This window comes from Eublepharis macularius, chromosome 6, assembly GCF_028583425.1.
Source record: "Eublepharis macularius isolate TG4126 chromosome 6, MPM_Emac_v1.0, whole genome shotgun sequence".
Lineage (NCBI taxonomy): Eukaryota > Metazoa > Chordata > Lepidosauria > Squamata > Eublepharidae > Eublepharis > Eublepharis macularius.
This window is the reverse complement of record NC_072795.1, coordinates 79338149-79352045: the sequence shown is the minus strand read 5'-3', so window position 1 is coordinate 79352045 and position 13897 is coordinate 79338149. Positions and strand designations below refer to the sequence as shown.

General features: G+C 44.1%; 1 protein-coding gene across 1 annotated transcript in view; it reads right to left on the bottom strand.

Moving 5' to 3' along the window:
* The window catches only part of ATRNL1 (attractin like 1), a 981827-nt gene that overhangs the window by 753095 nt on the left and 214835 nt on the right, over positions 1 to 13897 (bottom strand). Inside the window, exon 16 of the mRNA XM_054982776.1 lies at positions 8258 to 8471. Coding sequence (XP_054838751.1) covers positions 8258 to 8471 — 214 coding nt within the window. The remainder of the gene's footprint in view (positions 1 to 8257; positions 8472 to 13897) is intronic.

Genomic DNA, 13897 nt, shown 5'->3' with positions numbered 1-13897 from the left:
GGTTCCGGTTTGTGGATGATACATTCATCATTTGGAGCCATGGGGAGGAAGAATTGATGGAGTTTTTTTAATCATCTCAACAACATCCACCTGAACATACAATTCACAATGGAGAAAGAAAGTGAGGGAAAACTCTCATTCCTGGATACCTTGGTCATCCGCAAAGCAAACTCTCAGTTAGGTCACAAGGTCTACAGGAAACCAACTCACACTGATCGGTACTTACACAAAAACTCCAATCACCACCCCCGACAGAAAAGAGGCATAATGAAAACATTAGTGGATCGTGCAAGACGGATATGTGAGCCGCGCTTTCTCAATGAGGAAATTAATCATCTAAACCACGCACTTCAGGCAAATGGCTACTCCAGAAATGAAATCCGAAGAGCAATCAAACCCAGGATGAATCAAACAACCAAGGAAAAACAGTCACCAACAGGAAAAGTGTTTTTGCCATATATCAAAGGAATTACTGATCAGATGGGAAAGCTTATGGAAAAGCATAACCTTCAAGCAGTATTCAGACCCACCCGAAAAATACAACAGATGCTACGATCAGCAAAAGACAGCAGAGACCCCCTCACCTCTGCAGGAGTATACCGTATACCCTGCAGCTGTGGACAAGTTTACATCGGGACCACAAAGCGTAGCATCCAGACAAGAATAAAAGAACATGAAAGACACTGCAGACTTGGACAGCCTGAAAAATCAGCAGTGGCTGAACATAGCCTAACTCAAACAGGGCACAGTATCTTATTCCAGGACACCAAAATACTGGACAACACTTCCAACTACTTTGTCAGACTGCACAGGGAAGCCATTGAAATTCACAAGCATAAGCAAAACTTCAACAGGAAAGAAGAAACCTTAAGAATGAACAGAGCATGGGCTCCAGTTCTGAAAAACACCAGGCCAACAAAACACTCCACACCCGACAATAGCCCTGCAGAGAAGATTAGCACATTAAGCACCAATCCATATGCAAAAGAACCTCCTCAGGATTCAGTGAAGCCTCCCGCCATTAGCATTCCACACCCTGGGAAACTCTTACAGGATGACTCAGCTCAACCCCACCCCTCCTGAGTAGATACAAATGACCTACATCTTTTCCACACTGTGACACTGAGAGATCTCTGTCTTTTGGTGCTACACCTCTGAAGATGCCAGCCACAGCTGCTGGCGAAACGTCAGGAACTACAATGCCAAGACCACGGCAATACAGCCCGGAAAACCCCCAACAACCATCGTTCTCCGGCCGTGAAAGCCTTCGACAATACATCACTTTGTATTGTTTCCATACCTTTCTTCACTTCTGACAGCTCCGATTTTACTTCTGACAGCTCCGATTTTACTGTCTGTTTAACCTCTTTGATCAGCTCCAATTTCATGTCTTTAAATTCTTTAATCACCTCCAAAAGTTTTTTATCCAGGTTTTCTATTGCCGATTGCCACTCTTTCTTCGACATCGTGGGGCTTGCTTTGGCTCGCTCCCACGAATCCGCTCTCTTCCTTAGCTCCGTGGCGTTAAATTTAGTACCTTTTTTATTTCAAATGTCCCGGTCTTCTTGCATAAATTAATTTTAAAGGGTCCAAAATGTCGGGCGTCTTTTCTCTATGGTCTCTCTATGATTTTATAATCCAATATGGCCTACTTCCTTTTCCGCTGAAGCCGCGACCCTTCCCCTCTCAAAGATGGCGATTCCCTTCGTCCTGCCCTCCAGCAAGGGCCGCTTCTCTCCAGCCGCTCTACTGTTGTTACGCACTTCCTGTCTCCCGTCTTCCCACAGCAGGTCTCGCGATGGTGTCTTTTTCTCACAGCTCCAAAGCCACAGGTATTCAAAACAATAATCCGATTTCTTTAATAACTTCTTTAAACTTAGTCTCTTTTCTAATACAACTCCTGCCGAAGCTTCCCCTCCTTTTCGCTAGTCTGTTGCAGTTTAAAAGTCTACTTTTTTTCCTCTCTGTTTTTATCAATCTGTCCCGTATCGGAAGATAGTGATCTTTACCTTCCCTTCACTTTCCTCGGGTTGTAATCGCTGTTTCGATTTCAAGTTCTCCTTTCCACTTCTTCCCCCAATCGAAGCTTGGGTATGTAGGTCTTATGCCAGCCGAATTGTCCCCAAAACTGCCGCAGAGATTGTAGCCGACCCGTCGCAAGGTGGGACCTCAAGGATCGGGAGGGGACCCGTTATGTAGAGCCCCCCCTCGTCCGAGATCTAACTCACCCTAGGGTCTTGAGCGTTCTTTGCCTGCTCTCCCCCTGAGAGCAGTCGGCCGCGGGCTATTTTCACCTTGCCGGCCGCTTAAAACGGCAGTCCGGTCAGCTCCGCAAATGGAGCTGCGTTAGACCTCCATGAATCCCAAACCGGAAGTCAGGATCTGGGTAAGTTCTCTATATTTTTTCCTTTCCATCAAAATTCTCTTGGATAGCTCTTTCATTATTCTCACCTTTTCCCCCTCGATTACCAGTGGATTTTGGAAATGTCTACTAACAATTTCTTCTTTCATTCTTTTTGTAATAAACTGTACAATCATATCTCTGGGCAAATTTTTTTGAGCTGCGTATCTTGAATTAATTCTATACGCCACATCCAAGTAATTTGTAATCTCCTCCAATGTTTTATTCAGAAATCCTGTTAAAATCTCCAAAATCTGTTCTTGGGCAGTTTTTCCTTCCTCCTCCGCGACGCCCCTAAATCTGAGTTGCCTATCCATGTATTTGCACTCCATCACAGCCATTCTGTCGCTTAACACTGAGGTTTCCACTTTGAAAGAGGTAGCTAATTTTTCTGTCTTTTCTTCAACTTCTTTAACTTTTTGCTGCGTTGTTTGCAGTTCCTTCTTAACATCCTCCATATTCTTCGCCAGTTCAGCCACTTCAGATTTAATTGTTTCCTTAAGATCTTTCAGCATCTCTTTCATGGTGGCTTTTAACTCTTTATTACCTTCCACCATCTTTTTGTCCAAATTATCAAATGCCGATTGCCAGTACTTTTTCGACATCATGGGGCTTGATTTAGTCCGCTCCAACGAGTCAACTCTCTTCCTCAAATCCGTGATTTAAACATTTTATTTCCACTATCTTAATCTGTTAAAGTCAAATTGTTTTTTCTGTAATTGGCACTTTATGTCATCCAAAATGTCGGGCATCTTTTCTCTATGGTTTTAAAGTTGAAGTCTTGCCCTTTCCCTTCTTCAAAAAGGTGCACTAAATTTTACACTGAAGTCATGCCCTTCCCCTCTTCCAAAATGGCGCTCTTCTACTTCCTTCTTCCCTCAGTGGTCCCGCTGTCGCCTCCACTCGATGGTTTCTGATGCACTTCCTTTTTCTTCTCCTGTCCCACAGATACCTTCTCGCGATGCTTCCTCCTTTCCCACAGTTTATCTCTCCAAACCGCAAGCATATAAAGAATAGTCTCTTTTCTTCTCTAACAGCTTTAAAAAAAATTATTTTCGCATAAATTTCTTTCGGGAGTGCGCTTAATTAGTTCTTTACTCAATTTCAAAGTCCAATTTCCGCTTTTACTTTATTTTTCCAGTCCAAATCTAGCGTCATAGAAGAGATATCGATCTTTACCTTTTCTGCTTTTTTCTGGGTTGTAATCACTGTTTCTACTGTTCAAATAAGTCCATTTATGTTACTGAAGCTTGGGTATGGAGGTCCTATGCCAATTTAATGACTCCAAAGCTGCTGCAGAGGTTTCAGCCACCCTTCTTAGAGCGAGACCTCAAGGCTGGGTAGGAGTCCTTTATTCAGAACCCCCCCTCAGCCGAGATCTACTCATTCTCGGGGTCTCAAGCGTTCTAGCCTGCTCTCCGCCTGAAAGCAGCGGGCCACAGGCGATCTTGTACCCCACCAGCCCAGACAAACAGCAACTTGGACAGCCCAGCGCCCTGAGCTGCTTCAGACCTCCCTGATCCCCAACCAGAAGTCTTTGTCCCTAATGCCGTCCATTTTGCATTCACCTATAGGAGTTAATACCTAATGTTTTCAAACAACTGTGGACCTTTTTTTGATACCCATAAAACGACTGGGGACTTATATTGGACTTAGCGTCTTACTGTTAACTGAATCAACATTTCATTGTTATCTGTTCAGATAATCAACTCTGAGGACTTGATATATGAAGTTGTATAATTTATAGGATATGATATATGAAGTTGTGTAATTTATAGTATATATTGTGATATATATGACAGAGTACTGGCACTTTAATTACAGAGCTTGATAGCACACACCTGGTAGTGTTTTGTGGGTTCCCTAGAGTGTATCCCTCTCTGCCGTTGCTGCTGCCTTTGGAACTCCTCCCCTCTTTGGTTTGTCCTTTATGTTTAGGAGAGATGTTGGATTATACTGATACATTTGCCTTTTCCTCTGAGGAAAGAGAAAAAATACTCTCCATTGTCCCTTCTATTTTGGATAGTCGTGGGCCGGCTCTGGCTAAGGATTGGGACTTATTAGTGAAACAATTGACAAAAGAAACTAAATTACGCCTACATGCTGCTTCACTGACTGAATATTGTAAGGAGGGCATTTTAAGGCTGCCTCGCCAATTTGTATATAGGCATATAAGCCTTTGTGGGCACCCATACTGGTTGTTTGGTGGCATTAATAATAATAATGATGATGATGATGATGATGAATTATTAATAGAGATTATATACACTGCCATGCCACCCCAAAAGGAGTCTGGCCCTTCCAAGGGGAAACAACCAGAAAGGAAGCGCCTGCCTAAGAGGCCTCCCCCCACTTTGTCAAAAGTGCTATTTGCCAGGCCATCTTGAGCCACATAGCGGCTTTGGAGCAGGCATGGGGTGGGGGGGAACTGGAGGGACAAAGCGCAGCAGTCCTGTTAGGCTGATGTCAACAGCTGCTTTTCAGGCCAAGGTTCTTAACTGACTTTCTGCTCTTGAGGGGCCTTCTATTTCAATAGGCGCTGAGGTGGCAGGGAGCCAAAACAAGGAAGGCAGAGCGGGCGGCATTGAGCCTTCACAAGTTGATCCAGGCTGGATGGCTGATACTGAACCGGTGGCGGTGGCTGTAGAGCCAGTGGTGGATGGCAAGTCTTCTCTTAGACAGTAGGGTGGTGGATGGCCATGGGGACCCTGGAGTCAGGTCTCTGCCCCTGCATCCTCATCTCTGATGCACTCATTGGGCATGCAGCAAAGTACCATGCAAAGTCAAAACTCTGGCAGTGCCAGCTTGGAGTAATCAGGTATGGGGTGCCCAGTATGCTACCACTGACCCAGGTGTGCTGGGGCAGATGGGCACAGTAGTTGGCAGGGTTTTGACAGTCAGACACTGCCTGGCCCATCCTCTGCTTGGTCCAGTTATGCTCCCCCTTGGAGCTCCCCTTTTGCAATGACCCCTTATGGCTTGGTCTGTTATCAGGCCCTTCCATTCGGGGACAAAGCCCTACCCTTGGGTGATCATCTTACTCAAGCTACTAGGGACAACATTTTAAAGGGAAAATTTGTTGATGTCTTTAACCTTCTCTACAGGGAACTGGGGAAGAAAGACAGAGGATCTTGATGATAGGGACAAGGAGCAGATGAAACAGCGCTAGGTCGATCACACCTGGGCCAATTGGCTCCCTGGGTTCCTGATTTATGCAGGAATAATTGCTAGGGTGCAGCTGTGGAGGGTGGCATCTCTTTTTCAGTACCTTGACTTTTTTTTTGACATAATATATAAAGGGTACACGGGCTTTGTCAGTGCAGCATGAATGCAATACGATGAAGAATTCCGTATGAGGGCCCCAATGAACCCTGCGTTGCCTTGGGATAAGATTCTCCAGCAGCTTTGGCTGCAGGTGATGGTCCCTGCAAAGGCTAATCTCGCAGACCACTCTGACAGCAGCCATTTAGTCCAGCACTCCTCCGCTACTCCCAGTACCCGCGGGTTCACAGGTTAGCCAATTCAAGCACGGCTGTTGTGCTAGGACTTTGTATATCAGGGAACATGCACAAGGAAACCATGCAGGTTCAAGCATTAATGCCCAACGTGTGGGGGCTCCCACTCCTTTAACCTGCCCTAGGTGCTATAGAGTGGGGGCAAGTGAGGGGGAGCTGGAGGTAACTCCCAGCAGCAAGCTGGTAAGGGGTCCCAGCCCAATAAAACTTAAGGAACTTAAGCGCCTCTTGGATGGTTACCCTAAGCATGAAGACGCGTTGTTCCTGTTTGATGGGTTTAAGTTTGGTTTTGGGATCCCTTTCCAGGGCCCCAGGGCCCCTTTCATGGCAGCCAATCTACAGTCAGTTGCTGGTATGAAAGGGATTGTTAGGGATAAAATTGCTACGGAGTGTGCCGAGGGACAGGTGTTGGGCCCCCTTTGTAGCCCCACTGGCCCTCATTTGCAGGTCTCCCCCTTGGGTGTGGTGCCAAACAAGGCAGCAGGCAAGTTACGGTGGTGGCATGGGCTCTGATTCCTCTGAGAAGGAGGACGTCATGGAGGACAACAGGGGACGGAGCATTCCAAGCTCCTCAGGAGTCAGGCACGTGGAGGACCTGCAGGAAGTGGAACAGCAGGAGCCCTTGCCAGAGCAGGCTGAGGAATCCTTGGCAGAATCAGAGACGGAAGCTGTTCCCTTACCTACACCGGCAGTTGAGACCAGGGCAGCATCTCCACCTAGTTCCCCTGAGCCTGATAAGCAGCGTAGGGTGCGGCAGCATCTTGCTGTACAGGAAAGGAGATGAAGTATGAGGCTCCAGGCACTGAAACAGCAGTGTAGTGACCTTGAGTTCTAGCAGGATGAAGCCTTGGAGGCGATTGCTCTTAAGCCAGGACGCCCTTTCCCTCATTGCAGAAGCACCTGCACAAAGACCCACCGGCTCTACTGCGACCCACCTCTCTGCTATACCTGCTCTCCCAGCTCTGACCCTTGGTCTCAGTGTTCTGGATTATATTTTCTTCCTTGTTCCCCGGATGGCTTTGGTACACTTTAGACTCTTGTTAGATCTGTGTCTGTTTTCCTGCCTGCATTCAGCACAGGAGGATACACCACCTTTCTTACCCCAGGGGGGGATCAGGTAATGATGCTGTCCCTGAGCACCTTTGCTCAGTGAGGTACATGTCCTTTGATCAGGCAGTCAAGGTTGTCAGGCATTGTGGACAGGGTGCCAAGATGGCAAAATGCAACAGTAAGTCAGCATTTCGCCTTCTCCTGGTTCATCCATAGGACTTTGAGCTGTTGGGTTTCTCTTTGGAAGGCCGTTTATACATGGGCGGAGCATTACTCATGGGGTGCTCTATTTCCTGTGCGGTCTTTGAATGCTTCAGTTCTTTCCTTGAATAGGCATTGTTTCACCAGCTGCATTGTTGGGACACTGTTCATTATCTGGATGTTCATTATCTGGATGTTTTTTCCTTTTTGTGGGGCCTTCTGGAACCGGCCAATGCGCCCAGCTCTTGGAGGGCATCATTAATCTAGTAGAGCAATTGGGGGTCCCCTTAGCCCATGTAAAGACAGGGCTCTGCCAAGTTGGGTACGGTCCATAAAACCTCCAGGCTGCCACTGGAAAAGCTAGCCAACCTCCGGGTGCGGCTTGCTTCATTTAAAGAGCGGCATAGAGTATCTCTGATTGAGTTACAGCAGCTTGTAGGCCACACTGTTTGCCCACACTGTTTAATCCAATTTTCTGTAACAGCACAGCTGATTCTGTTTATAAGTATTTATGATGATAGATCTAATATTGTGACATCATCAACCACATTATATGGATTGCCAGGGCTAACTGGCTGTATGGGCAAATAAGGCCAAGGACTGGAAGGACAAAGAGGAACAGCAGTGAAACAAGTGGACATGTTTGCAAAAGAAAATGGCCAAAATCAATAAAATAAGAAGGCCTTTTTGTACACTCATCACATAAAAGGTAAGCTTTACCCATTCCCTTCAAATGAAAGAAGCTGATATGGGAACATACAAGAGATTGTGAGCTTTGAAAAGAAGTTTTGTGGTTATATTGGAGCTCAAACACATACATAACTTCATTAGATCACTGCGCAAAAGTATTAATGCTGCTTTTGATGATGTAAAAATGGCAGGTAAAATTAACTCGCACGCAGAAATGGTAACTAATTTTGGGAATAGTATTTCCTCCACCCTACTCTCAGCCTATTCATTACACTGTTACACTTGAATTTAAATGTTATAATAAAAGTATCCAGTTATTAACCAAATTTCCACACATGAATTCTTTCTTTTAAGTAAACTGTTCCTAAAGTTAACAATTGCAATATGGGAGCTTCCTTACCAACTGGCTTCTCACATACAAGACCATCAGCCATGGCTGTACATGGGTTTGCTTTCAGACCTGCTATTTCTGCCCTTTCAAGATAGGCACAGAATCCAGAGTCATTTGGTTCTCCAGGAAGCCACTGCAACGTAGTGTTCGTAAAGGGAGACATATCATCCCATCCCCAGTAGGAGATGTTGATCTTGCGTAAACCTACCCAAGGTGATATTTTCTGTGAAGTAGAATAAAAAAGAATTAGCAACAATAGAGTGGTAAGCGGCAGTAATTCAGCCCAAGCTCTGCTCATGACCAGAGTTTGATCCAAGCTAAAGCCAGGTTCAGGCAGCCAGCTCAAGGTTGACTCAGCCTTCCATCCTTCTGAGGTCGGTAAAATGAGTACCCAGTTTCCTGGGGGTAAAGTGTAGATGACTGGGGAAGGCAATGGCAAATCACCCCGTAAAAAGTCTGCCAAGAAAACGTCCCCCCATGGGTCAGTAATGACTCTGTGCTTGCACTTTTACCTTTTTACCTACTTCTAAGTTACATTCAGAATATTTTAATACTCAGTTCCTACCCTTTGCTCATACGTGAAACACATTTATTCAAACTACAATTTTTGTCCCATGAATTCCATCTTCCCAAAAGCAGCTACAACCAACAAAGCTTCTATTTTCTCCAGGTAAATGATAATATTTTTCAAATGCTGTATACCAAGTAAAAATTTAGAATGAACACTAGACTGGTAAGGAGAAAATGATGGACCAAATACACAGTAAAGCACAAGACCACAGGAACAAAGAAAAGATGACAATAAATTCTTAAAATTTTCAGTGCTCTGTTGTACACTCTTGGCGCCTTGGAAATCAGCACTGACATCATTGTCATAGCGAACTGACTTTTTTCTATATACCATATTAATGATCAAATGATGCTGAAAACTACTATATATGCAGTTACATTCTGAAATTATAAAAGGAAACATTATTATAGAAAGAGAGTGAATCATTGTTTTATAAGATTTACAATGCAATACTAAGGGAGGGGGAAAAAGTGCTCAGGAAGCTGACGAGGAGTTATGCTGGTGTATCTGGCATCTACACCACCATAACCCCCATTTATGATGGCCAGGCACCATCTGCCCAGGTTCCCTGCCTGTGCTCAGCCACCATGGCTGGACGCAGGCAGTTCTGTGGCATAAATTCTTGAACTTGCATGCCGGGGGATGTGGCGAGACTTAGTTGACTTCCTAAGCTGTTTTAGACTTGGAAATGCCTCCTGCAGCTGTAGAAAGTTATGCCATGGAAAAGGTGGTGTAGCCCATAGGCACCCATTGAAGAGGAAAAGTTACCTCCCTCTCATGCTCAGCCCTGTCCAAATGGCCCCAAGGAGCACAGGATGCAAACTACAGACCCGACCAATCTGCTTGCACCCCTGCAGTGGCTGAGCTGCTTCACCAGCATCCAATCACAGTCTCCCCACCCTACATAACCCCCTGGGTAGGGTGCCCATGAACCCAGGTATGGAGGGACTCAGGCTCTGCATGAGAGTGCTCTGCCATGGGGACTTAGATCATAAAGCAGGAGAGAGTGCACATGGTGGAGGGGCAAGAGTGGGCAGGGAGAGGTCAGGGAGTACTTTGCACCCATTCATAGGAGGAGAGTTAGGTCCCAAATGTTTGACTAACAACTCTAACTCAAGTTCCCTTACAGGCAACCCATGCCCTGAGTAACCCCAGCGATTGCAGCCATGCAGCCTCTTGTCTGTTGCTCTCACAGGATCAGAGAAGCTCCACAGTCATGGCAGCAGTGGAACATCTTATTCAGGAGAGGAGCACTTTCTCACTGGAGGAGCACCCATCATCTGATTGCTTGCAGCACCTGCAACTATGGAGCCATCACCACTGCCCCAGGCCTTGGACACTCCACTGGGGTGTAGCACACCTGCCTGTGGCTTGTGTGAGGCTAAGTCCTTCACCCTCACCGCACATGTCCCTTCTCCCCTTCCAGGCAAGTTGCAATCCATCAGGGACATTCAGGAGCATGGCTGTCTCATCTCCCAGCAATCCTTGATAACTGCCTTTCCATCCTGGCCCCAGGAGCAGCTCCCCAGTCAGCCCCAAATTCAGCCTTGCTCCCAAGAAAGCAGTATGAGTAATGGCTCCCCAAGCTCCAACTGCTGAATGTGCAGGCACAGTTCCCATACCAGGTGAATTGTCCATGCATCCTCTGCTGTTCTGCTGTTCAATAAAGTCTATGTCAAACAACAACGCTCTCTCTGGTTGGTTGGTTGGTCGGTCAGTCGGTCGGTCGGTTGCTTGTGGATAACAGTAGCTCCCCTGCATCTCCCACGACCTTCGTAAGACTGCTCCTTTTGCACATCTCGGGGGATGGTATCTGGCTCTGGGCTGGTAAGGATGGTGTGGCCCGGAAGAAGCTCCAGGCACCCTTGCACAGCTCTGATGACAAAAGGAGCAGGGGTCCAAGGCTATACAAGTCTTTAAAGGTCAACACTAGCACCCTGAATTGGACCCAGAAAGATTGGGAGCCAGTGTGAATGGACCAAATTTGGAGAGATATGGACCCTAAAACCCACATGCAGACTGCAGTATTCTGAATCAACTGAAGTTTCCAAATGTTTTTCAAGGGCAGCCCTACATAGTACATTGTAGTAATCTAATCTAGATGTAATCAAAAGATGTGTTACAGTGGTCAGATTATTTCTGCCTGGGAAAGGTAGAAAGTTATTTTATGGCTCTGTAGTTTTAGATGATGTTATCCATCTTAAGCCCCAGCTGTGCTGAAAGAAAGGCAGGCTTAGAAATACTTTAAATGAAATTTAAAAAATCCTTAAAGAAGAATTTAGGAAGAAAGAATATCAATAAAGCATACAATCATTGAGAGTTGGGAGGAGGCGGCTGAGCCTTGTGAAAGGGGAGGGAGAGATACTCCAACTCACTCACCTATCTCTTGTGAGCAGCCACTTACAGTTACCATGAATTCATCTGCACACTTGTGAATGTGATCATTATCATACATCCGTTGTCTCTCTACAGGCAGCGGTGCAAATCTCACAAAGGTAAGGGCAGTTCCCTGGTACCATGCTGAGAGGAAGAGAGCCTATGACACAAGCACTCACTAGATACATAGCTGTGCTGAGTTGACACTGCTTCAATCAACTTTACCCCCAACAATGTTCAGTCAGACACTGATTGAGTGGACTGATGCAGCAATCGCCCTTTTCTTACAGTGGTTTTGAATTCAGGGATTTCTCAGTCACCAACTCTCCTAACCTCAAATCACAATATGATGACTGGGTATACTGAAGTGGGTAGAATGGGGAAAAAAGAGAAGCAAATGATATTAGCCTGGTTTCTATGTATAACTATTTGAAAAAGAGTCTGTCGGTAATATTATGATGAATGAGTCATTGCAAAGTACTCTATAGGAGAGGCTATGAGCGTTGCTTGGCTTCTTTTAACACTAATAGTGTGTTGTTGAGTGGCTGAGTGTGCACACAACACTGACTGCTTTAGGAGATGAGCACAGACATTCTTGTTAAGCTAGGCATTTGCTATAGTAGCTGTGGTGTTTTGTGCATTCTTTTAAAGAATCCTGATTAATATTGGCTTGTACTTGCTGTTTTTTTTAAATCCCTGTTTTAAAGCATTTATAATGTTTGAACTATGCTTTTAACTATTAACTAACTTGAGTACTTCTATAGCTTTACATTTTAAATAAATATGGTATTTTGCCCAATATATTCCATCTCACATTTGGAAACTTGAATGCTGCTGCAGCACAGCTTAAACTTGTAACGCATTTAAGCATTCCTTTTTCTTTATCAGAAGAGATTAGGATAAACACTGAAAGTTGTCTGTCCTTTTTGGCAATGTGATATGAGCATCCTCAGTAGAACTTTTCAAGGTCTAACAAGAGTTTCCTTGGATTTGGAGAGGTGGAAGCCATTTGGGGGAGTTTGAAAATATCTGTTAAACTGAGTGTTCTGTTTGATTCTGGTGTAGGAACCGTAGCAGAAATAAGCCAGATGTGTAGGCTTTTAATTATTATGAAAAACATGAATTTCTACTCAATAGCCAAGCATTTTATGCCACCTAAATGATTCATACATAGATACCTAAATAATACAGGAAGACATTTCTAGTTATTCATAATGAAAGCATTTTGAGGGTATTTTTTTCTAAATAAAAAACCTTACAGAAAATGTATTTATTTTCCAATCATTTGTAATAACCCTAAAAGGCTATTATTTTACATAAATCATTTAGTCTTAAATGTAAAAAGAATTTTAAGAGTCAAACTTGAACACTGATATTTTAGATTAGAAGACATCTCTCTCTTTACAGCTGTACTTCTTACACTTGTGAACTCTACTAAACGAACTGTAGCAAAGAGAAGTCATCTAAAATGAAATCGTATGCTCTAAATCATCATGATTGGAACCTGAAAGAACAGGCATATAAAGGAAAATCAAGGAAAATCTCAGTAAGCTTCTGTGGCAACTGATAGCACATTCAGAATGACTTATTCAGAATAAATGGAATGGGACAGACAGATAGGAATGAAAGAGAAATTACTTTGGGGAGGGAGACTGAAAGTAAGATAGAGCATAAATCATTGTAACATTTTATTAGAAGTTTTTGATAAGTAAACGATCACTTAACCCAAGATATCACCTTAAAGAGCATGCATTCATCTACGTTTGTTTTATACCACATGTGGGTTATCTCAAATTTATAGAGCTGCAGTGTCACAAGCCATAATTCATTTAAATAAAGATATGCTTGGTACGATGTCACCTTGCAGAAGTTTGCAGCTTTAAAAGCTAACAAAATCAAGAAATTAAAACAGCCATTTCCCATCTTTACTATGAGCAGCCAGCAAACTGTTAGAATGACAGGCTGTCATAATGTATAATATTAGATGTGAGGCCCTTCTTTGCACCACACCATTTCTTTTCCTTTATAAAACTCATCCTTACTATGGGTTCTGGGTAGGTAACAAGACTTTGAGCACAACTAAAATAACGCCCCTCCCCAGATACACAGTTCACCCACTCTGAAGGTCCAAAGAGAGGTTTTCCATTAGTCCAAATAATCTACAGTCTCCCTCAAGGCAGCTTTACTAGTTGTCAATGAGGATGCCATGGATTTCTATGCAAAACTGTTTGGCAGTCAAATTTACCTTGTTCAGAGCTCATGATCAGACTGTGGACCAATCATGGACATGTTCAGATTGCGTAGAGAAACCTGAACAGCTGTCAAACTATTTGCAGATACCTAGTGGTGAGAAGCTCACTCACAGCTGATTAGGAGGGATCAGCTGAGAGTTTGGCTCTGATCTACAAAATAACAACAGAGTGAAGTTACAAAAGGGAGGGGTGGGGACAGAAGCAATGCTGTTAAACTCTGCATTGCAAATATAATCAAAATAGAATGAATATAAGAAAGGCAGAAAGAAATATATAGTAATATACAGAATATGAGTTAAATTGTTTAACCTGTGCCGAATGTATATTGTGTTCATAGAAGTACTCAGAAATATGCAGTGTATGGGTCAAATTGTTTGATCATTGCCAGCAGATAATTGTATAATGGAGAAATTATATAATTAAAATATAATGAACATAAGATAGGTAGAA